The sequence below is a fragment of the Grampus griseus genome (genome assembly GCF_964374135.1).
Source record: "Grampus griseus genome assembly, chromosome: 20".
Lineage (NCBI taxonomy): Eukaryota > Metazoa > Chordata > Mammalia > Artiodactyla > Delphinidae > Grampus > Grampus griseus.
Genome location: NC_139014.1, coordinates 21,133,451 through 21,159,849, shown reverse-complemented (window position 1 = coordinate 21,159,849; position 26,399 = coordinate 21,133,451). Strand labels below are relative to the sequence as shown.

Here is a 26,399-nt window from a genome sequence, read left to right as displayed (position 1 = left end):
GCATGATGCCATTTAAGACAACTGATAAGAGGACTTCAGGTATAATTATGACATTGTAATTAACCATGATCTTGTGAAGAATTCTGCCAAAAGCAACGTATGCTACCTGTAGCTATAATGGACTTATTTGAGTTTGACTCTTTAGACAAGAATGAGTTGTTATATATTAAGTTATAAAAGTTCTCTGTACTTGCTTAGTTATTAATGTGAACACAAAGATAACATCTTCCATATTACTAACTGAATCAAAGCTGGTACACATAATCTGCTACATCAGATAATCTTCAACCTCCTACTGTGCTTTGGTCCCCCATTCCTTTTAAACTTGAACATCAATGCAAAATCACTCTTAAATAAACCAGATGCACAACCCTGGCCATAAAGGAGAGAAAACTACGTCTCCTACTCACTTTTGAAATGACCTTATTTCAAATAAGAAAATACGAAGAGGAGACACATCAGACAATTGGTCTTGTTATCCAGTTACTTACAGTTAACTGTTATTATTTTTTTTAATTTTAATTTATTTATTTCATTTTATTTTTGGCTGTGTTGGGTCTTCGTTGCTGGGTGCAGGCTCTCTCTAGTTGCGGCGAGGCAGGGCTACTCTTCGTTGCGGTGCACGGGCTTCTCATTGGTGGCTTCTCTTGTTGCGGAGCACGGGCTCTAGGAGCACAGGCTTCAGTAGTTGTGGCACGTGGGCTCAGCAGTTGTGGCTCGTGGCCTCTAGAGCGCAGGCTCAGTAGTTGTGGCACACAGGTTTAGTTGCTCCACAGCACGTGGGATCTTCCTGGACCAGGGCTCCCACCCCTGTCCCCTGCGTTGGCAGGCAGATTCTTAACCACTGTGCCACCAGGGAAGTCCTTAACTATTATTTTAACCAAGGTTATATTCAGCAGAAATTATGCAAACCTAATCTATCCATATCTGGTAATCCCATGTACAAGATGTGACCATATGAAATCTGTGACTGATTTAGCCATGGAATTTTAACTACCAAATCTAAGTAAACTCCCATTTGAGAAATTTCTCTTAGAAACCAGTGCTAGGAAGCACTCTGTTTTTATGGAATAATATGTATTTTTCTTCTTTTCTGTTAAGAATGACATTTCATTTATGCTATCAAGGAGTTTAAAGCTAAATTTGAGATCCATCTATAGCAACTACGTAGGCTCGTACAAGGGTGCATCTGTTTACTTTCTGGCTTTGGTTTTCTACTTTTCTTTACATTTCTCATGATTCTGATTATTTATTTGTATTTATTATATTTGCTCCCGATCTAAGCTACCCCAGATGCTCTGGAGACAAATTAAATAAATAAAAATCAAATAGGTTTCAGTTATAGCTGACATATTGATTTACATATATTAGATTAAGATACACATGAAATATTGCTAACTCATAAGACATCAATCACCTTAATATAAAATATTTAAGCCAAGAGAGAATATGTAAGAGTACAATTGTCTGGACGTATGGCCAAACCTCAACATCTACCATGTACAGCTCTTTTCTAAAGAGTTCCACATCAACTACCAGGTGATGATGCCAAGCTGGTATCTGTCTGAACCTGGTTGGACACCTGACCCAAAGGCTGCCCATCTACAGGACAACCACTAGGCTATATATGATGTTTTGGCCCCAAAGCTCTTTATTTCAGTGTCTGAGAGGCCTTGTGTTTCCTTCTGGTTTCCTTATTTCCCACGGGTACTGGTAAATCCAAAAGAGCTAAATATAATACAGTGTCTCATGGCTTTAGTTACTATATATATGTTGATGACTTCTAAATCATGCTGATAAGCTTTAGACTTGTATATACATCTGCCTTTTGACAGCTCTACTTTGATATTTTCAATTATCAAAACTGAACTATTTTCATTGTTTCCCTCCCATTAGTCCTGTTTCTCCGCCTACTTTCTTTATCTTAGTGAGTATTCCCACTATCTACTTAGTAGAAGGAAAAAAACTTGCGCATCATCTTTCACTCCTTTCCAATACATACCCCCACTGACAATGCGTCAAATCAACCAGCAAATATGTCACCAAACGTTAACTCTTAAAAATCTCTTGATTGAGTCTATTTTCTCTCTAGCCTATCACTATCATGAGGTTCAGGCCATCACTTTCTCCCAATAAAGGGCAGAATTTTTTGTTTCAAATTTTATATAAGTAAAAATGTATTATGTAATTGTATATTTTACCACAACTATATTTATTATTACACATTTATTATAAATTATATTACTTACTATAAATTAAAATAAGTTTATATACAAGTTATATACACATGAGGAAATTCACAAACCATAAAATTTACCATTTTAAAGCACACAATCCAGTGAGTTTTAGTATGTCCACAATGGTGTGCAATCATCACCACCATCTAATTTCAGAACATTCTCATCGCCCCTAAAAGAAACCTTGTACACATTAGCAGTCACTCCCCATTGCCCCTTTACTGCAGCCCCTGACAACCCCTATCTCCATGGATTTATCTATTCTGGACATTTAATATAAATAGGCTAATACAGTATGTGGCCTTTGTGTCTGGCTTCTTTCACTTGCTGTGTTTTTAATCATACATTTATGTTGTAGCACACATCTGTACTTCATTCCTTTTTATGGCTGAATAATATTCCATTATATAGATATATCATACTTTGTTTATCCATTCTTCAGTTGATGGACATTTGGATTGTTTCCACTTTGGTTACTATGAATAATGCTGCTATGAACTTTCACGTGTAAGTTTTTGTGTGAATATATTTGAGTATAGGAGTAGAATGCTGAGTTATATGAGGAAGGACAGCATCCACAAAGAGGGTGACCTAGTGAGATATTGGACAAGCAGGGTGAAGGGGAAGCCTGGTGTGGGGTGTCACAGGTTGAGGGGGCTGAGAAGGATGTCCGTGTAGGTGATTCACATGACGAGTTGAAGCCCAAAAGAAGTGAGGGCATCCATACACTGGGGTGACCTACCATAATGTGTCAGTGCCTGGGCCATATGAAGAGGGCAACCACATGGAGCAGAAATCCACCATGGGTTTTGGAACCCAAGCAGAGTAGAAGGGTGTCCGTGCAAGAGGAGGGGAGTGGTCTGGCACGAGTTGTGTGAACCCAGTGGGGTGAAGATGGAATCCTTGTGAAAGGGAGCAGCCGCAGTCGGAGATTGGTTACAATCAGGAAGTCTGAGTAAATAACAAAATACATTAAGGATAATGACAGGTTTGTCACAGAAGGGAATTCAAATATGGAAAGGGAGGAAATTAGACTTATATGGTGCTGGATTGGAAAATACAAAATAAAATATTAAGGACCTACTCATGGGGTATCAGGTTTGCAATTTATTCTAATGGCTTAGGAAGAAAAGTTTTTTGTACCATAGTGCAACTTTTCTGTAAATTTGAGACTGTCAAGGAAAATACTCTTCACCTTAATAATCCACGTCTAGGATTCTATCCTAATGAAATCATAAAGGATGGTTTCAAATACTCAAAAGAAGAAAGATCATTATAGCTGTGCAATGATAGCAGATAACTGGGGAAACACCTAGAGGCTAACAAGGAATGGATTTTGAAAACTAGGTAAGGTTAGGAACAAGACAAGAATGACTGATAGCATCACCTTCATTCAACATTTATTTTGGAGGTTGTGGCTAAAGCAATGATGAAAAAATTACTATAAATAATTGGAAGAGTTTTTTTTTTTGGGCAGGAGACAAATATATAGAAAATCTAAGAAACAACTAAAAATTACTAGAATTAATATTAAAGATGTGGCTAAAAGATGAAAAATTGATAGCTTTCCCTACAACTAGCAATAATAGAAACAGAATGAAATTTATTAAGAAACTGTAACATTAAGGACATGAATCAAGACAAAAATAATTAATAACACACAATGTTCTTGGATAGCAAAACAAACAAAAAAAGTTAATCTTGTTAATATACAGTCACACAAGAAAAAAGGTTAAGTCATCAAGTGTTCAGAGTTCTTAGTTATATCCAGCACTCTATTAGGCAGAGAGGAAATTCAATAATATAAAACAACGTATTTGCCTTCCAGAAGCATATAGCCTTTGTAAAAAGAAACATGTAGACACAGGGCAGCTTATGATTAACCGATATAATGTGTGACCTGAAAATATAAGTGCTGCTGAAAGTAAAAAAACAATGGGGTCAATATGGGTGGAGATAGTCAAAGAGAAAAGGGTTTTTTGTCATCACTCCTTTTTTCTCACTTTACAATCTAATTTCTATCTTTACTACTCAATTGCAGTTGTACCTTGAAGAACACTAATGGTTTTCTTGTGCTATCCAAAGGCCGTTATCAGTCTTCAATAAGCCTTATCCCTCCAAATATACTGACCATTCCCTTATTAAGAACCTCCTCTTCTGGCTTCTCAGATACCATCTTGTAACTGCCACTTACTATACTTCTGTTTTCAAATGAAGGCGTTTCCCAAGGTTTAGTTCCTATTCTTTTGCTTTACTGTTTACTAAAGTGCGGTTCATGGATCACTTGCACCAATGTATTGAGTGGGCCAAGAGGTCTGTTCATTTTTTTCCGTAAGGTGGCTCTAGTAGCACTTAGTTGTCTTTAACTTCATTTGAAAGAATTTTGTTAGACTGTATGTGACAGCTGTCATATCAGTGTGTGTTTAAAAAGAGACTTATCGGGCTTCCCTGGTGGCGCAGTGGTTGAGAGTCCACCTGCCGATGCAGGGGACACGGGTTCGTGCCCCGGTCCGGGATCCCACATGCCGCGGAGCGGCTGGACCCGTGAGCCATGGCCGCTGAGCCTGCGCGTCCGGAGCCTGTGCTTTGCAACGGGAGAGGCCACAACAGTGAGAGGCCCGTGTGCCGCCAAAAAAAAAAAAAAGGCATCAAAATTGGTGAATTTTTGTGTAGCCATTTTAATATTGAAGATGGAAGAAAAAACCCAACATTTTTGGCATATTATGCTTTATTATTTCAAGAAAGGTAAAAACGCAACTGAAATGCAAAGAAAGATTTGTGCAGCGAATGGAAAGGTGCTGTGACTGATCGAACATGTCAAAAGTGCTTACGAAGTTTCGTGCTGGAGATTTCTCGCTGGACGATGCTCCATGGTTAGGTAGACCAGTTAAAGTTGACAGCGATCAAATCGAAACAATAACAGAACAATCAATGTTATACCCCGCAGGAGATGGCCGACATACTCAAAATATCCAAATCAAGTGCTGAAAATCATTTGCACCAGCTCAGTTATGTGAATCGCTTTGATGTTTGGGTTCCACATAAATTAAGCGAAAAAACCCTTCCTGACCGTATTTCCACCTGCGATTCTCTACTGAAACATAATGAAAACGTTCCATTTTTCTTTTTCTTTCTTTTTTTTTTTTTTGCGGTACTCGGGCCTCTCACTGTCGTGGCCTCTCCCGTTGAGGAGCACAGGCTCCGGACGCGCAGGCTCAGCGGCCATGGCTCACGGGCCCAGCCGTTCCGCGGCATGTGGGATCTTCCCGGACCGGGGCACGAACCCGTGTCCCCTGCACCGGAAGGCGGATTCTCAACCACTGTGCCACCAGGGAAGCCCCGAAAACGTTCCATTTTTAAAACAAATTGTGATGGGTGATGAAAAGTGGATACTGTACAACAATGTGGAGCAGGGGAGATCAGGCGGCAAGTGAAATGAACCACCATCAACCACCCCAAAGACCGGTCTTCATCCAAAGAAGGTGATGTTGTGCATATGGTGGGATTGGAAGGGAGTCCTCTATCATGACCTCCTTCCAGAAAACCAAACGATAAATTCCAACAAGTACTGCTCCCAGTTACACCAACTGAAAGCAGCACTCGACAAAAAGCATCCAGAATTAGTCAAAAGAAAACGCAAAATCTTCTATCCGAATAACGGAAGACCGCATGTTTCTTTGATGACCAGGCAAAAACTGTTTCAGCTTGGCTGGGAAGTTCTGATTCATCCGGCACATTCACCAGACATTGCACCTTCGAATTTCCGTTTATTTCCGTCTTTACAAAATTCTCTTAATGGAAAAAATTTCAATTCCATGGAAGACTGTAAAAGGCAACCGGAACAGTTCTTTGCTCAAAAAGATAAAAAGTTTTGGGAAGATGGAATTATGAAGTTGCCTGAAAAATGGCAGAAGGTAGTGGAAGAAAAGGGTGAATACGCTGTTCAATAAAGTTCTTGGTAAAAATGAAAAATGTGTCTTTTATTTTTACTTAAAAAACCAAAGGCACTTTTTGGCCCACCCAATACCTAGAGTGTTTAATAGAAATATAAATTCCTGGTTCCTAGCCCAAACCTACGGATTCAGAATTTCTGAGTGTGGAGCCCAGATATCTGCAGAATATTTTTTTAAAACCACTCTCCAGGTGATTCTTACTAACATTATAAAGGTTACTAATTTATCACTCTCAAAAACATTTATAAAAGATGTGAATTTTGAGGTCAACAATTCAGATATTTTTAAAGCAAACTGCAAAACAAGTACACCTTCATGTTTTTAACCCCCTGATCACAGACTGAAATATACCAGGCTAGAGAGATGACAATAGTGCATGGCAGCAAAGTTTTATCATTAATTTACAAATTCACGTCTCTAGGTGAAGATCAATCTTTTAGTTAATCCATAACCACTGACAAAAAAAATGGATGTCAAAGATGGCATCTGCCTCAGTTTGAAATCTAACACTCAAGAGAAGTGAAGGTCAAGAATCATTCTTCAGGTACTTCCCTGGTGGTGTGGGTAAGACTCCACACTCCCAGTGCAGGGGGCCTGGGTTTGATCCCTGGTCAGGGAACTAGATCCCACATGCATGCTACAACTGAAGAGTCTGCATGCCGCAACTAAAGGTCCCACATGCCGCAACTAAGACCCAGCATAGCCAAAATAAAATAAATAAATACTAAAAAAAAGAATCGTTCTTCCGTCAGAACTCTTGTTAAATGATTCAAAATGGAGGATGGGGATGGGGTAGAAAGGTGGGGGTGGAGGAACATATCTCCTGTTGTACAGATCTGACTTCTGAAACCATGTCTGTTTTATATAGTCAGAAATAAACAAAATCGGTTCTATTTCTGGTCACGGCTGAGTAAATTTTCACTGTTCTAATCTTCTAACTTCAAACTCTGAACAAAATATAAAAACAACCATCTGGGGCTTCCCTGGTGGCGCAGTGGTTAAGAATCTGCCTGCCAATGCAGGAGACATGGATTCGAGCCCTGGTCCAGGAAGATCCCACATGCCGCGGAGCAACTAAGCCTGTGCTCTAGAGCCCACGAGCCATGGCTACTGAGCCCACATGCTACAACTACTGAAGCCCGTGCGCCTACAGCCCATGCTCCACAGCAAGAGAAGTCACCACAATGAGAAGCCCGCGCACCACGACGAAGAGTAGCCCCCGCTCGCCTCAACTAGAGAAAACCCCGTGCATAGCAATGAAGACCAAATGCAGCCATAAATTAATTAATTAATTAATTTAAAAAAACAAAACAACCATCTGAAGGCAATGGAGAGTGAACAAATGCAGGTAGCTACTAAAGAGGAAAAGGGAAGAACAAGCGACTTTCCAGTTGTTTTGTTTTGTTTTTTCATGGGTTTTATCCTGAGGGCAGGTTATACTTGGGGCCCTTAGAACTTGGATAGAAATCTGTGAAGGAGAACCAGAGAACAAAGTTTGGAGCAACCACAGGCAATGGGAAGTGAGGAGAGAAGGGAGAGAGCCAGAGTGAGGTGAGGGGAACACAAATCCTGTCCAAACCTCTGAGTGACCTCTGAATACTACGTGTGTGGGGCAGACTCCAAGCTGCTAAAGTTAGAAGAACTGAACTTACATTTCAGGGGCCAACCACCACAGGGGACACAAAGTTTGTAGGTTGGTAACTGCCAAGTTACCTATCTGCTAAAAACAAACAAATAAATCCATTGAATAAGGATGGAAAGGAAAACCCCAAACTGAATACAAACAGAGATGAATAAAATGAACTATTTTTATTTAATTTATTTATTTATTTATTTTTGGTACGTGGGCCTCTCACTGTTGTGGCCTCTCCCCTTGTGGAGCACAGGCTCCGGACACGCAGGCTCAGCAGCCATGGCTCACGGGCCCAACCGCTCCGCGGCATGTGGGATCTTCCCGGACCGGGGCACGAACCCGTGTCCCCTGCATCGGCAGGCGGACTCTCAACCACTGCGCCACCAGGGAAGCCCTGTACTATATTTTAAATGAATAATGTAAAAAAAGAGAATTAACCAATGTAACTTTTTTTTCCAATGTAACTTTTGAACTCAGTATTTTCTGTATATCACCAGGCAAAAGACCAAAACAAACAAAAGTCACACCAAAAAACTATAAATAATGAATGAACTTTAATTAGATTTTTTTCACAACGTTATGGGTTAATTATTTCATGTGCATTCTAAGATTGAGTAAATAAGTAAACATATTGTGGATAGAGTCATATTTCTCCCTTAGAGAAGACAGTTATAAATATGGAAAGGATGAGAGCTAAAATGAGCCCTATAGTATTAGACTGGGATTGGGGGTGTTAGTATAAACTAGTTATGTAAAAGTATTGTCATTTTTAATCTATCTATCCACCTATATATAGATACAGACAGACATAAAATTGCATAAAGATATGTTTACGTACCACCCACCCCCAAACATGTATTTAGCTCTACCTGATGAGAAGATCTACGAGCAATGATGCTCCAGTAGCAATAAGCATAGCTAGGGTAGAGATCTTAGCTTCTAAATACCATTCTCCACTAAAAAACATCCCTGAGCTCCTTGCAAAAATGTCTGATTCCAGGACTGGGTCAGGAGAAGTACAAGAAGGTCCTAGAATATCTTGTGTCAAAAAACAAGGATAGTGGAGCGGCTGGGCCCGTGAGCCATGGCCGCTGAGCCTGCACGTCCGCAGCCTGTGCTCTGCAACGGGAGAGGCCACAACAGTGAGAGGCCCGCATACCGCAAAAAACAAAACAAAAACAAACAAACAAAAAAACGAGGATATATTCAAACAATGATGGGGCATATTCCAAGAACACAGAATATAACTGTAGGGGCTCCCACTGGCTAAGTCTGAAACATTCTGAGCAGAAAACAAGGATAACCCAAATGGGATTAAAACACACTGAATAAAGTAGGAATCCATGAGTCTATATTGACATTAAAAAATAAAGGAAAAAATGGGATAGAACAAATACTGAAGCCTGCGCACCTATAGCCCGTGCTCCACAACAAAGAGAAGCCATCGTAAAGACCCAATGCAGCCAAAAAAAACTCCCAAAAAACAAAAACTAGCTTCACAATATCAAGCTGAGCCTGGTGGGAGTTCACAGTATTAGGATGTTTAATGATAGGAAGACAAAAAGGACTTAGAAAAAAAATAGTATCTTCGCATGGCCAGGTGGCTCTTAGTCTCAAAACACAAACAGCTCTGTGTGTCCACATATATACACGACCTAAACAAAGGCAGTGTGTCTAATCTTATTAACAGTCCATCACTAACATGCTATCAAGGCAGCACAGGAGTTGCTACTGGCTAAGAAAATCTGGAGCCAAACAAGAGCTGAAGTCTCTCCCTGACAGACCTAAAATAAAACATCCAATTTACTCCTCAGAATATTTTGTTGTTGTTGCTCCTCCAGGCAATGAAGTGTAAGGCTTGGAAATATTAAAATAGCAAATTGTGGGACTTCCCTGGCGGCCCAGTGGTTAGGACTCCACGCTTCCACTGAAGGGGGCACAGGTTCGATCCCTGGTTGGGGAACTAAGATCCTGTATGCCGTGTGGCACAGCCAAAAAAAAAAAGCAAATGGCAATTATGAAGAAACACGCAAACCAGGGAGGAGATGAAGTTCTATACACAGGCAGCATCCAATTTACTAATGGACTGTATGTGCAAAGTTTGTAAATTCTCCAATATAAACAGTATCACAAATGACAGTTTGCTTGCCAGGCAAACCTTAGGAGAAAAAAATCCTAAACTACAATACTGTGTATTATGCAGAAGAGATTGAGCCTCAAATCTTGTAGTATAGCTGAATCAAAGACCCTTTGCCTCTGTCCACAAAGGGGAAACAATAATCTCACATTTGAAATGTTCTTCTCCCTCACTCTTCTTCTCTGTCCAGTTAATCACTACTTACCCCTTTACGACTCAACTCATGTCTCATTTCCTTGAAAGCATCTTCTGAACTCTCCAAGGTTGGTTGTAAAGTCCTACATGTGAGCTTGCTGTAATGGTCTAGGCAAACCTCCATTATAGCTTTATATTGATTATTTTCTTGTTGGTGTTTTCTACTACTCGCTGAGCTTCTGAGGACAACGACTCCTGTTTATTTCTATATCTAACATAATGCCTGGTACACTGCATGTTTGCTCCTATAGTAAGGTTGAAAGAAATTCCAACTATGTAACATTTTGGAAAAAGCAAAACTATGGAGATCAAAAGGGAGAGAGATGAATAGGCAGAGCGTGAAGGATTTTTAGGGCAGTAAAAATACTACGTATGATATGGTAATGATGGATATATTATTACACATTTGTACAAACCCATGGAATCTACAACACCAAGAGTGAACCCTAAGGTAAACTATGGACTTTAGATAATTATGACATGTTAACATAGGTTCATCCTCGGCAAAAAAAAAAATGCCATTCTGGTGGGTTATGTTGATACTGGGGGTGGGGGGTTTATGCATGTGTGAGGCTGGGGGTACGTGAGAAATCTCAGCTCCTTCTTCTCATTTTATTGTAAACCTAAAACCACTCTACAAATACAAATTCTTTAAAAGAAAGAAAGTTGAAGGAATACAAAGTACAAGAATGAGGTCTGTAGTAATTTTTAAACTGTGCCATTCTGCTAATGCAAAATTCTCTCACCAAGAAAACGTATCGATTAATTGCAGTAGCAAGCTCAAATGAAAATGCATCATTCATACATGGTATAGGAAAAAACCAGCCTAAATATACGTTTATAGTCATATATGTAACTACTGTGTTAAAAATCAGTAAAGAACAAGATGTACTGACTTATTTTTCTTGGTATTTAATTAAATTTATCACTTGAGCCACTTCCTCCCCAAAAGGTTTAAGGGAATATAATTTAATTATTTCTTGATATTGCATAGCTTTCATAAAGAAAATCACTTGTCATCCTATACAGTGAAATCCTCATGGGTAACTAAGCGACTAAAACGTCTCCTCATTAAATAAGCAACCCTGTACTGTATTGGTTTTGAATGTTACTATTTATTTTTAATTGAAATAACAGTGATTTATAACACTGTATAAGCTTCATGTGTACAACATTATATTTCTACTTCTGTATACCCTATAACAAGCTCACCACCAAAAATTTATTTTTCATCCATCCACCATACAGCTGACCCCCTTTACACCTTTCACCCTCCCCACCACCCCTTCCCACCTGGGATCCACTGCTCTGTTCTCAATCCTACTTGTTTGTTGGTTTGTTTTTTTTCCTTTTTCTCCTTTCTCTTTTTTTTGTTAGCAGCACCACGGGGCACGCAGGATCTTAGATCCCCGACCAGGTGCCGCCTGCACTGGAAGCGTGCAGTCTTAACCACTGGACCACCAGGGAAATCCCCTGCTTTTGTTTTTAAAATTAGTTTTTATATATTCTCCCTTACTATCAGATTGCTACTTCTTAAAACTCAGTGGACCCTCTATTAACATAACTCTTCTGATCCCATTTTTACGTACTGCTATTCATAATCAAATTTGTAATAACTGTGTCTAAAGAAAAAAAGAAAAGGAGTACATAGGGCCTGAGAAATGGCTGGCATGCATCTGCTGAGTAAAATGCACATTTGTTCTTCCAGCTTGCTTCCTGTTTCTTTGATTTGTTCTGGACAATTGAGAAGGCTAGAAAACTAAATGCTCAGTAAGAGCAATATTGGTTTTCTGTTCTTTCATTCAGGAACATCTGCCAATGCACCTTAAAGTTGACAGATGATCACTTTTGGCAGTCTTAGCATCTAATCACATCATTCTATGGTCTATGAGTAAAAAATAGAAATCAATAGTAATATACATAACATTTTTATTGCACTTCCTATGTGCCAGGCACTCTTCTAATAAGCACTTTACGTTTATCAACCCTTTTGATCCTTAGGATAACTCTAAGAGGTAGGCACTAAAATCCTCAATTTACAGCTAGTAAATGACAGAATCCAGGTGTTCAGATTCCAGAGTCCATGTTCTTCATCATTATGTGCCTTTAAAGGTAAGAAAACACACAAACCCCTATCTGCCCTAAATTCCTGGCAAATACACTGAATGAAAATCTACTAGATAGCATCAATGTTGTAAGCTTCCTGGAAGAGAATATAAGATAGCATGTGTACAGCAAAGAGTTCACATAGCAGGCCTATCCTTATTAGAAAGGCCTGCTTGCAGTGCTGACCCTTGGATGGCATTTGAGAATTTGGATTGGGGAGGGTTCCCACTATTCCCTGATAAGCTTCCCTGGTAGACAACATTTTACTTTTTTTGTTATAATTTATTTCTGGAGGAATTAAGCACATCCTGTGTGACTCCACTGGGAAAGGACTCATAAGCCTACACCGGGTTTCCTCTCCATTTCACTCCATGTGCCTTTTCCTTTTGCTAATTTTGCTCTGTATCTTTTCCCTGTAATAAATCATACCCATGCGTGTGACTATATGCTCATAGCCTTGAGTCCTCCCAGTAAAACACCAAACCTAGGAGTAGTCTTGGGGACCCCCAACACAGCATGATTATCTCCTTTAGACAAAAATCCCAGCCAATTCATTCTTTCCATCTAAGTTCAGAAAGTTCCTCTACCAACTCACACGTACGTATCACATATTGCATGACAATTATGACCCAACACCCCAAGAGTTGAAAAATTAATGAAAAAAGTTTCAGATTCTTATAAGCAATGATAATCCTCATTCTGAAACTGCACTTTGTTTTATAGCCAAAAGGGCATGTGTGGGCTCAAGCAGTCTTACCACTCACACTATTATCAGTTATCAATATCATCCTCAGAAGGAATCTTCGAGAAACAAAGATTCACTTTGCATTTCACTTTAATGAATGTAATGTAATTTCACTTTACATTAGCTCTTGGAAAACACATAAGAGTCTCCATCTTATAAACACTGACATTCATTTTTCAAGAGGTACTTCTAAATAAATGCATATGGTTCTTCTCTCAAAGGCAGTACTGTCAATCCTGCTAACTGAATTTCACATTATGCAAGCAGTGGATTCCAGCTTGCTAGAGCATTACTAATAAACTTTGTTTCAAAAAGGAAGGAGAAAAATTAGTAAGGTAAAGTAAGTTACAGTTAAGAAAAAATAAGAACACTTCCTTAATTCATTGGTAACTTGGTTGTGGCTCTGGGTTTGCAAGAAAATAGTACAGCCCTAGTAACACAACTTTTCTGCTTGTAGATTGATATATGGTGGATCAAATAATGTTAACATGTAACTTAAAATCTAATCAAACCAAATATTCTATGCTACTTATTAATCTGTATTTTTTAAAATAGCTAATACAGGGACTTCCCTGGTGGCACAGTGAATAAGACTCCATGCTCCCAATGCAGGGGGGCCCCGGTTCAATCCCTGGTCAAGGAACTAGATCCCACATGCATGCCACAACTAATGAGCCGGTGAGCCGCAACTAAGGAGCCCACGTGCTGCAACTAAGGAGCCCATGAGCCACAACTAAGACCCGGTGCAACCAAATAAATACATAGTTTTAAAAAGTCTTTATTGAATTTGTTACAATATTAAAAAAAATAAAATAAAATAGCTAATACACAGACATGGTATGAAATTCCAAACACACACACACACACACACACACACACACACACAAATTCAGAAGACATAAAAAGGCTGAACAATAAGTCATGATAGTAACAATATAATTCATAAAATAAAACAAATATCCATGAGTTTATACTGTTATAAATAACTGAATAAATAAGTAAATGTAATTGAAGTCTCTTCCTTACAGTAGAAGTCTAATTATTATTAATTAGAATAATAGAAATAGAATTTATATGCAGGAAGAATTATAGAAATATAAAACTTTGGCAAACATAACAGTGGTAACTGTTTCAGGTAACAGCAATGAATGCTAAAATTAGTGGACAAAAATGAGTAACAACACATAGTCTTGTAACAACACATATCTCCCCACAAGATAACACAGGTCTAACAACACATATCTCCCCACAAGATATTTATCAAGGTATTCAAAGTTCTTAAGGAAATATTACATTCAACGAATTTCAAAAAATTACAAATGCCCTGGATAGAATTTATTAATAGTTACACTAAACTATTGTTATCTGTTTAGTGTAATTTCAAAGATACCACAAAAGCCTCTTTCCTATTTGGCTTAAATGGTTTAAACAAAAAGTTGACCCATTGCCTGAAAGAGAGCCTCAGCTAACCCATAGCTTCATGTAATGGTAAGAAAAAGCCACTGAGATTTAGGAGTTGTTTGTGGTAACAAAAACTGGTTGATACAGAAATTCCTCTTTATCCAATCTTCCCCAAAATACCACCTGTTTTGGCAACTATAGACCTTACAGCTCATCAACAGGTACTAGAGTAAAGTCAAAACAGCAACTAAATCAAAACCATAATGACATATCACCTCATTCCAGTCAGAATGGCAATTATCAAAAAGACAAGAAATAACAAGTGTTGGTGAGGATGTGGAGAAAAGAGAACCCTCATACACTGTTGGTGGGAATGTAAATTGGTATAGCCATTACTGAAAACAGTATGAGTTTCTTTAAAAAAGTAAAGATAGAACTACCATATAATCCAGCAATTCTACTTCTGGGTATTTATCTGAAGGAAACAAAAACCCTAATTTGAGAAGATATCTGCATCCCCCATATTCGTTGCAGCATTATTTATAATAGTCAAGACATGGAAGCAACCTAAGTGTCCACTGGTGGATGAATGGATTAAAAAAATGTGAGATATGTGTGTGAATGTATATGTGTGTATATATATACGTATACATACACACAATGGAATATTATTCAGCTCTAAAAAAGAAAGAAATCTTGCCATATGCCACAACATGAATGAACCTTGAAGGCATTATGCTACATGAAGTAAGTCAGAGAGAGAAAGACACATACTGTATGATCCCATTTTATGTGGGATCTTAAAAACAACAAAAAAACAAAAAATGGAACTCACAGATACAGAGAACATACTGGTGGTTTCCAGAGGTGGGGGGGTGGGTGAAATAGGTAAAGGTGGCCAAAAGTTACACATAACTTCCAGTTATTTATAAATAAGTCCTCAGGATGTAATATACAGCTTTGTGACTATAGTTAATACTGTAACATATGTTTGGAAAGTTGCTAAGAGAATAGATCTTAAAAGTTCCCATCACAAGAAAAAAAATTTTATAACTATGTGTGGTGATAGATATTTTTCTTTTCTTTTCATAAATTTTTGTTTCTTTATTTATTTTTTTGGCTGCATTGGGTCTTCATTGCTGTGCGCAGGCTTTCTCTAGTTGCGGTGAGCGGGGGCGACTCTTCATCGCGGCGCACAGGCTTCTCATTGCGGTGGCTTCTCTTATTGCGGAGCATGGGCTTTAGGTGCATGGGCTTCAGTAGTTGTGGCATGCAGGCTCAGTAGCTGTGGCTCACGGGCTCTAGAGCGCAGGCTCCATAGTTGTGGCGCACGGGGTTAGCTACTCCACTGCATGTGGGATCTTCCTGGGCCAGGGCTTGAACCCGTGTCCCCTGCATTGGCAGGTGGATTCTTTTTTTTTTTGCGGTACGCGGGCCTCTCTCTGTTGTGGCCTCTCCCCCTGTGGAGCACAGGGTCCAGACGCGCAGGCTCAACGGCCATGGCTCATGGGCCCAGCCGCTCCATGGCATGTGGGATCTTCCTGGACCGGGGCACGAACCCTTGTCCCCTGCATCGGCAGGCGGACTCTCAACCTCTGCGCCACCGGGGAAGCCCGGCAGGTGGATTCTTAATCACTGTGCCACCAGGGAAGTCCCTTTCTTTTTTTTTTAGATTTCTTTTTTTGATGTGGACCAATTTTAAAGTCATTATTGAATTTATTATAATGTTGCTTCTGTTTTATGTTTTGGTTTTTTTGGCCACGAGGCATGTGGGATCTTAGCTCCCCGACAGGGATCGAACCCACACCCCCTGCATTGGAAGGCGAAGTCTTAACCACTGGACTGCCAGGGAAGTCCTGTGGTGATGGATATTAACTAGATTTATTGTTGTGATCATTTTGCAATATATCTTTTTTTTTTCTTTTTTTTTTTTGGCTGCACCACATGGCATACAGGATCTTAGTTGCCCGACCAGGGATCAAACCCGTGCCCCCTGCAGTAGAAGCATGGAGTCCTAACCACTGGACTGCCAGGGAAGCCCCCATTTTGCAATATATACAAATATTGAATCATTACGTTGTATACCTGAAACTAATAGATTATACGTCAATTTATATCTCAAAAAGGAAGGAAGGAGGGGAAGGTAGGGGAAAAGAGAAAGAAACAGTGACTAAAGCTAGAAATGGCCAGGGCAGGCAATGCAGTGTAAAAAATTACAGAAAATGTTATCTGTGTTACTCTCATCTCTTGCCTGGATTTCTTTAAAAGTTTTCTTGTTGCTTTCCATTCCAATCCCCCAATCTGGTTGGAACATAGTACCCAGACTAATTCTTTAAAAATATACACCAGATCATGTTATTCCCCTGCCATATCATGAGAGGTCTTGTAGGCCACAGTAAGGAATTTGAGTTTCATGGCAAAAACAGAAAAACTCTAATAAAATATAAAAATATAACCACAACAGGATGCAGCCAGTTACCAAAGAGTCAAATAACTTCCATATATCTTTCTGAGTCTCAAGGTAAACTACTGCAGTACAAAATAACGCTTAATATTGAAAATAAGTGTGTCTTAGTCTTAGTGTACTCAGTTTATGGTAACAGTGAAGAACATAACCTGTTTTAAAAATATCTTTCTTTAAGATGGCTAAAATTTCGCTGAAATTTGAGGGATACCCAAGATATTCAGGATACATTTTTCCAATGGTTCTGGGTAGTCTAGGAGGTTCTTTACACTATAGTCAACCAGCACATATGTATGTTTTGCTTTCACAGAAAACATTCATTCCAAGTTCAATCCAGTTCCTTTTTCTTAGCATCTTCAAAGTGTAAGTCCTACGTAAAGATTTATAGGATTTTGTCCCTGCTTCCATGGATCTTGCAATCTAGTGGAGGACTCAGCATGCAAATACTTAGGAATGCCAGGAATACTCTTTACCAGCACTAGTGCAGAATTTTTCACCCTGAAGCAGGGACTGGGCTGGTTATGGGCTAGACTGCAGTAGCAGCTATGAGCAAGAAAAAAATGTCCCGAGCACAGTATCTTGTTAACTTCTAACATTTGCAAAGAGAATGTGCCTTTCTCAGTCATGATATTCTACAAAAGTGAACAAAGAATGGTATGATTATGTGCCCAAATAATGGGCACTGAAAATAACTTCCCTGGATGCCTGTTTCTTCCCAGGTGATTCCTAAGTCAGAGGTATATAAATTGGGAGCTGTGTGTTTTATGTTACAAGTGATCCCAAATGTAGTTTCTAAACATTAAAAATAAGGATGGTAAAATCATAAGTCTAACAGAGCAAAGTGTCAAATAACTTGTCTTTTTAATTTTTAAAAGGCTATATAACCCCTAGAATAAGATTGTTTAACAAAAGAATCAATACATTTTAAAATCTACATAATCCAGATCCTATACATATATGAAAATTAGCAACAAGTCTAAAATTTTTTTAAACAGGCAAATATGATACACACACACACAAAAAAACAGCATAAAGTGAGACTTACCGTAATAGGAGTTCTTTGGGAAGTTTTTTATTAATTACAGCTTCATCACTATTTGAGAACATCTGCAAAAACAAAATCATTGTGTCAAGTGTCACTTAACATTTTATTATGTTCAACTCAACAGTTTAGAGGTAATCCTCTTAGGAGAGAGGTGAATAAGTACAGTGGGTGTTATAAGCCAAAGTCATATTTTCAGAAACTCTTTAGGCTAAAAAATGTCTGAGACATTTAATTTGTTCCCTGTCTTTAGAAAAAAATGAACTAATAGCAGTCAGAAGGATGACATTATGTGCCAGATGCTATTTTAAGTGTATTTTATGTATTAGTGTACTGAATCTTCATACTACCCTTAATCTTCATTGTACATATAAGGAAACTGAGTTACAAAAGGTTTATTTGCATATCAGTACAGAGTGACCATTTAAAAATGCCATTAAGGTAAGGTTATTCTCCAAATCTAACTCACATTTATTTGTTCACAGAGATGTTCAGAACCCTAGGATAGGAAATGTTCTCTTTCAAGTTTTATATATCATGCAGAAGAGTAATAATGCCTCATAACCACCACCACATGCATTCTGGATGAATGCAGGATCATTTAACAAATTAATGAAATAACTCATAATGGGTACTTTTAACAGAGCCGTCTAGTAAGCTACATAAAAAAACCAAATATCTATATATCCAATAAAAAGCAACTAAAAACAATACACATGTCACTGAAGCTGAGAGGAATATGTTCAGTCCCTGCTATTAGGTATTACATAGATGCCTCTTGACTTCATACAATGAACATTTACTGAACACCCTGTGTTAGGCACTTTTCTAGGCAATGAAATACAAAAACAGTAAGATGTTATCTCTGTACTTAAGGAGCCCCTGCTCTACAATGAAGAACACAGAAATAAGCAAATACTAATTTTGGACTGGCATCAAGGAGATAAGCTAGAAATATATTAAAATTATAGTTCAAGTAAAAGATGATGCAGGTAAGATTACAGGGGTGGTGGAAGTGGAAAATAAAAAAAGTAGACAAAAGGATTTTTAAAGAAGCTACAGGACTTGCTGATGGAAAGTTGGATCATCTACCAAGTTTCAGTGCAACAAACACACTACGTTAAAATAAAAGTAATGCTGCCTGACAATTACATGTTTTTGGAAATTGCCTGACATCAAAGAATAATCTGCTTCCCTAAATTCTCTACCCATTAATGGAAGGTATTAAGAAAAAATCATATCCCTTTTCTGTAAGGCAGACTTTCAAAATGAAGCCATCACATTTCCTCCTAAACAAGTTCTCAAATTCCACGGTTTCTAAGACTCTACACCATTAAGATCATTCTTCTTCAGGTACACTTATAGGAAAGAATGCATGAAGTAGTTATAAAGTATACCCTGAATAATCTAGGGTTGATGACATAAATAACAATGTTATTTGTTGATAACATTATAACATTATGTTATTTATGATGACATAAATAACATTAGCAAAGACAGCTAATGTATCCAAAATTGAGACCTGCCTGGGGGACTTCTTAGCACACAACATATATCTTAAGCTTGAGATCTTGGGGAAAAATCAAGTTAGTAAGTATAAAACAATATCACTAAGCTAAGCACCCAATATACTAGACTATGCCCAACTCAAATCCACAAAATATAAAAGATAATCATTTTTATACTAGAAATACTAAGCTCTTTATCTTGTATATTCAAAGTATTTAATTGAATGCTACGTACCTCATCCACCAAGGCACTTTGCTCACTTGAATATACAGGGTAATTAAATTGATAAAAAATATAAACCTGTTATGTGTTGTTCACATGATTTGTGCAATTCTAGATACAAAAAGGAACAAAAATCACATCCAGGGGCTTCCCTGGTGGTGCAGTGGTTAAGAATCTGCCTGCCAATGCAGGAGATATGGGTTCGAGCCCTGGTCCGGGAAGATCCCACATGCCGCAGAGCAAATAAGCCCATGCACCACCAACTACTGAGCCCACGTGCCACAACTACTGAAGCCCACATGCCTACAGCCCCTGTTCCGCAACGAGAAGCCACTGCAATGAGAAGCCTGCGCACCGCAACGAAGAGGAGCCCCCACTCACCACAACTAGAGAAAGCCCACGCACAGCAACAAAGACCCATCTCAGCCAAAAATAAATAAATAAATTTATTTATTAAAAAAAAAAGTCACACCCAGCAGCAATTTTTTCCCCTAAGTCACTCTAAATAGACCAAATGTTGTCTCTGTAAGAACACGAGGTATATGAAAAGAGAAAAGAAAAAAAGGAATAGACAGTGTCCTGGGAGTATCTGGGAAACATCATGTGTATAGGATATCTGTCCAGACTTATATTTCCCTCCAATTCCTTCTGCACATATGTATCCTACTCCAAGTCTGCAAGAAAAAGATCAGTGGTTCACAAACCATGGTCACCTGACTAACAGCATCAGCATCAAACAGAACCTTGTTAGAAATGCAAATTCTTGGGCTGTACTCCAGACCTATAGCATCAGAAACAGGATGCCAGGGGTGGTGGAGGGAAAGACGGGCAATTTGTAGTTTAACAAGACCTCCAGGTGATACTGATGCTTCCTAAAGTTTGAGAACCAATGGAACAGATAAAATAGATTGAGAATCTCAGGACTTAAGAAATTACAGTTATAACACATAATCAGAATATTTTATTATTTGAAGTAACATAGCAATGGAGCTTAGAAAATAATCCTAGAGGTAGACACACATTAATTTTAGATGTTTTCTAGGAAACCCAAATGGTTTCTGCTCCAGTTCACGGTATTGGGTTTTTTTGTTTGTTTGTTTAATTTTTTGGCTACATTGGGTCTTTGTTGCTGCGCATGGGCTTTTCTCTTGTTGTGACGAGTGGGGGCTACCCTTCATTGCGGTGCATGGCCTTCTCACTGCGGTGTCTTCTCTTGTTGCGGAGCAAGGGCTCTGGGTGTGCAGGCTTCAGTAGTTGTAGCACGTGGGCTCAGTACTTGTGGCACACAGGCTTAGTTGCTCCAGGGCATGTGGGATCTTCCTGGACCAGGGGTTGAACCTGTGTCCCCTGCACTGGCAGGCGGATTCTTAACCACTGTGCCACCAAGGAAGTCCCCATGGTATTGTTTGCAAAATAAATGTTTCACAGAAGCAATAGAATACATGTTTTAGATATCTTACTATTTCAGCTGAATCCAAACTCTAGGTTTCTCATACAAAATATAAAGGGTGTCAAATCCAATTATATCAAGGATATAATGAATTATAACAAATTTGTGAAGGTTTTAGATATAATCGTAGAGAAAGTCACTGTTCAAACATTTGACATTCTTAGGTTATCTGGTTTCATATTAATGTGTGGATAGATTATTATATATTTTAATAATCTATCCACAAAAAATTACAAGGATATTGTGGGGGGGAACATGAGAACAACTACATTGTTCTCTCTCGATTATTTCTTTCAAGGTAGGACATCATCCCCTAAACAAACAAAAACAGACACTGAAACAGCCCCCCTGTCTTACAGGGATAGGACATTCTTAAATATTCAGGTTTTTAAAAAACTAAGTGATTTGTTTTGTCATACATTAGCATTTATTGTTGTTTTGTATAGAACTGTAATCGTTTTTCTATAAATAACCTAGCTGAGAAATATAACTGTGAAACCACTTGTTGCAAACTGTAATTACAACATAGAGTTCCTGAAGAGTAAGAACCATTTTTTTTTTGGCTATTATTTTAGCCTTTCTGATCAGTTTTTAAATCTTTGGCACATTCTGGGTATTAGTTTACTAACATAGTAAACTTAAATGCTTAGCACACAAAAAAGACACAGGAAACCAATTCAAGAGGCTTTAAATACAGGATCTGGGTGGGAAATGCAGATGGGTTGAACAAAGGAAACAGGAAAAGAAATACTTTCGCAACAGTGACCCCTGCTGATTAAAGTATAGCTACCAACTCCAAAAACGGAAATTAAAAGGTCTGACCTATGTTATTCAAGCATTATGGAAGAAATACAAAAGTTAATATATGTATTTTGGCATAGAATACTAGTATCCCCTCATATCCTCTCTACTCATCTAGAGTAACAGAATTCCCAATGTTTAGCTAGCACATGGCTGTGTGGAAAGAAGACTTTATTTCTCATTACGTTCTGGCCAATGGAATGTAAGAAAAAGTGATGTGTGTGGTATCAGGAGGATCCTTAATGAGAGAGAGTGTGCCCCCCTTCTTTACTCCTTCCTCTAGGATGATGTGTCCATTACATCAGAGTGTAAACTCTGAGAGGAAAGGGGCCTTGTCTGTTTAGTTCAACCCAGTATAGTCGGTAAGCAACACAATGCCTAGAAATTCCTCAACCAATGAATGTCATTTTTACTAAATAGATCAGGAAATACTTTTTGACTGTAAATTTCCAGCAGGTTTCCATGGTTTTTTCACTTTGTATCTCAGGAGGGGAGGGAAGAGGAGGGGAGGGGAGGAAGAAAGGAATTTAATAAACTGAATGTTACTCTAAATTCAGCAAATAACATGCAAATGACATCAACACAGCAACAGACTGACTACATTACAAAAATAACGATTAAAATACCTGAGGAAAAAAGTTTGAAGATTCAACTTATGGCCCATTTATTTCAAGGGATATGATACATTTCTTGTTTAAAAAAAAAAAAAAGTTGTAATAATTCCTAAGTTTTCACCATCATGGGATTTCATCTGTATACAGCAATTTTAGCAGCTTTATTATGGCATAATGCAAATATCGTAAAATTCACTGGTTTTAATTATACGCTTCAATAATTTTTAGTAAATTTATACAGCTGTGTAACCATCACTACGATTCAGTTTTGATGAATTTCCATCACCCCAAAAATATCCTTTATGCCCATTTATAATCAATCCCTGTGCTGATCCCCAACCTCAAGCAACCACTTATCTGCTTTCTGTCTCTGTAGATTTTCCCTTCTGGGCATTAAAAAAAAATGGAATCATAAAATATGTCATCTTTTGCATCTTTTTTTATTCTGCATGTTTTTGTTTTGTTTTGTTTTGTTTTTTGCGGTATGCGGGCCTCTCACTGCTGTGGCCTCTCCCGTTGCGGAGCACAGGCTCCGGACGCGCAGGCTCAGCGGCCATGGCTCACGGGCCCAGCCGCTCCGCGGCATGTGGGATCTTCCCAGACCGGGGCACGAACCCGTGTCCCCTGCATCGGCAGGCGGACTCTCAACCACTGAGCCACCAGGGAAGCCCTCTGCATGTTTTTAAGTTCACCTATGTTATAACATGTACCAGTTGTTCATTCTATTTTATTGTTGAATAGTATTCCAGTGTATGGAATTCTATATTTTGTTTATTCATTCCTAGCAGACAGACATTTGGATTGTTACAATTTTTTTTACTATTATGAATAATGTTGCTATGATCATTCTCATACAAGTCTTTGGGTTGAAATATGTTCTCATCTCTCTTGGATAAATTCTAAGGTGGATATTTTCTGGGTTGTATCATATGGTTAAGTGTTTTTTGGTTTTTTTTAAAATAAATTTATTTATTTATTTATGGCTGCGTTGGGTCTTCGTTGCTGCGCATGGGCTTTCTCTAGTTGCGGCGAGTGGGGGCTACTCTTCATTGTGGCGCGCGGGTTTCTCATTGCAGTGGCTTCTCTTGTTGTGGGGCATGGGCTCTACGTATGTGAGCTTCAGTAGTTGTGGCACGTGGGCTCAGTAGTTGTGGCTCGCGGGCTCTAGAGCTCAGGCTCAGTAGTTGTGGCACACGAGCTTAGTTGCTCCGCGGCATGTGGGATCTTCCCGGACCAGGGCTCGAACCCGTATCCCCTGCATTGGCAGGCGGATTCTTAACCACTGCGCCACCAGGGAAGTCCTATGGTTAAGTTTATTTAAAACTTTTAAATTGTTTTCCAGAGTAGCTGCACCATTTTACATTCCCACCAGCAATGTACGAGGTTTCCAGTCTGTCCCCATCGTACCGTTCCTTGTTGTTGCCTTTTTTATTTCAGTCAGTCTAATGGGGTGGTATCTCATTGTGGTTTCAATTTGCACTTCCCTAATTACTAATGCTGTTGAGCATCTTTTCATGTGCTTTTCAGCCATTCAAAAGACTTCTCTGGTGAAATGTGTATTCAAATCATTTTCCCTTTTGAGTTGTTTATCTTCTTACTATTGAGATTTAGGGGCTCCTTATATATTTTGAATACACATTCATTATCTACTCTATGACTTGCAAATAGTTTCTCCCATTCTGTGTGTCATGACTTCTATTTCTTAATGGTGTCTTTTGAAGAACAAGTATTTTTAATTTTGATATAGTCCAATTTATCCTTTTTTAACACATCATGCTTCTAAATATCATACATGTGAACTCTGCCTAACGAAAGGTTATACAATTGTCTTTTAATTCAGAAACTTTTAAAGCCATACCTAGCTGACTCTCTTGACTAGACATAATGGCCTCTAAGAAGCTAAAGGGAACTTATGCCACAGCGGATAGACACAACCAAAGTCAGGAGAGGACTGTCTTTAAAGAGTTATAATGATGTAGCTTTTGGGACATGGAATAACACAAACCAGATTCACAGAAAATTTCAGAAATTTTAAAGGAAGTTGTACCTGCTGGGTACAACAAGGGACAGAAACTATTTAAAATGAAAAAAGGCCACTGGGTTCCCAACTTTCTATAGGGAGGAAGTACCCTGAGAAAGCTACTTAGCTTCATAAGGTATTTCTTATGTAAAAGGAGAGACCTCTCAGAAAGCAGTGTTAAGAGCTCATAATGCAGTACCAAGAATCACAGAGAACAACGGATTAGGGAACCATTCCCAGGAAGCAGAAATGGGCCCCAATCAAGGCACGTTTCCTGCTTCTGGGTTACCAAAAGTAGGGTCCAGCTGCTTGCTGCTCAAAAGCCAATACTTGAGAGGCAAGGTTGGTGGAAAGTAAAATTTGCTTTATTTCAGAGGCCGGCAACGAGGGGAGAGGGTGGACTCATGCCCAAAGGCCAACTCCCCACTGACAATCAGTGGGCAAGAGCTTTTAAAGGGGAGTTTCAGGTGTGTATAGGCGGAGGTAGGGGGCTACATGCAGGAACCAAATAGTCAGCTCTGACAGTCATCTTGAAATTGGTCATGCGGTGGTCTGATCAGCGTCATCCTGATTTTAAGTACAGTTAATCTTCAGTTCCAGAGTCGGTTTGTTCCCATTTCCTTGAGGCCAGTTCTCAGAATTATGGCAGCTCATGCCATGGCTACAGTCTGGTCATCATGTAGTAAACTTCTTCCACCTGGTGGGGGTTGCAATATCTACAAAACAGCTCAAAGGACAGAATATTACCTACAGCCCATGAGAAGGAACTAAAGGTCCTTGAATTTGTTTAATAACTGAACTATCAATATTTGGTCTTGTTTGACTGTTTTCCTTTGCTTCTGCATTTTCTCAATTCTCTGATTAAACTCTTTAGCTAAAGTTTTTCTACAGACAAAAGGAGGCAGAGGACATGGTGGGGAAGGACCATAGGGTCCTGTTCCATTTCACCTGGAGTAGGTGACCTGACAATGCGTCTGCTATATTTCAGAATTGATATATGCTATATTTCAGAATCGATATATGCTATATGCCTCCTGTTACTTCCCCTTTTTAGGGTGAATGTATATTGCCGTTATTCTATCTCTGTGAATAACGGTATATGTTGAGTGTATGGGGCAGATAACTTTTCTTTTTAGTTCATAGGTCTCTGGATCAAGAGGAACTGCAGGTGAGGACCCTCATCTACCTCTAAATCAGATGCAGATAACAAGTTACACGTTTTCACCATTATTTATTTGTGTATTTATACAGGTTGTTTTTGGATATAAGACTTTCAGATGTCTTGGGAGGGAATGATTTGCATGAGACAAGAATGCGAACCATTGGAGCCAGAGGGCAGACCATGGTAGAACCTTATAATAAGGGCCTCTGAAGAATCTTATCTCCTTGCTACAATACCCTTTTGCAGTGGGCTTTTGCTGCACCTCCCTTCAATAGGTGGAGTCTGTTTTCCCACCCTTTGCATTTGAGTTCACATGATGACTTGATCTGACCAAAAGAATGTGGTGAAAATAACACTGCAATTTCCAAGCTAAGCCTTAACCAAAACTTTACCTTCTTCAAACATTCCTGCCACCATGTAAGAAAGCCCAGGCTAAACTTGTGAATGATGACAGGCCTTGTGGAAAAAGAGTACCAGCTGACAGTGACACCAAGGTCTCAGACTGTAAATGAGGCCATCTTAGACACTCAAGTCCCAGTCAAGCCACCAGAGGACTGCAGCCTCACGGGCAACCTTTTTGGGTGACTAGAAGAAGTGCCAGACTGAATAACTGTTTCAAGCCACTAGGTTTTAGAGCAGTTGTTAGACAGCAAAAGCTATGAAAACATTCTACATTTTAAAAGTTCATGACTCGTGATCTAAATTTCA

General features: G+C 38.9%; 1 protein-coding gene across 1 annotated transcript in view; it reads right to left on the bottom strand.

Annotated features, from left to right (window-relative positions):
* FBXL20 (F-box and leucine rich repeat protein 20) overlaps positions 1-26,399 on the bottom strand; it is a 107,157-nt gene that overhangs the window by 42,415 nt on the left and 38,343 nt on the right. Inside the window, exon 2 of the mRNA XM_082678423.1 lies at positions 17,917-17,978. Within this exon, the coding sequence (XP_082534549.1) occupies positions 17,917-17,978 (62 nt within the window). The remainder of the gene's footprint in view (positions 1-17,916; positions 17,979-26,399) is intronic.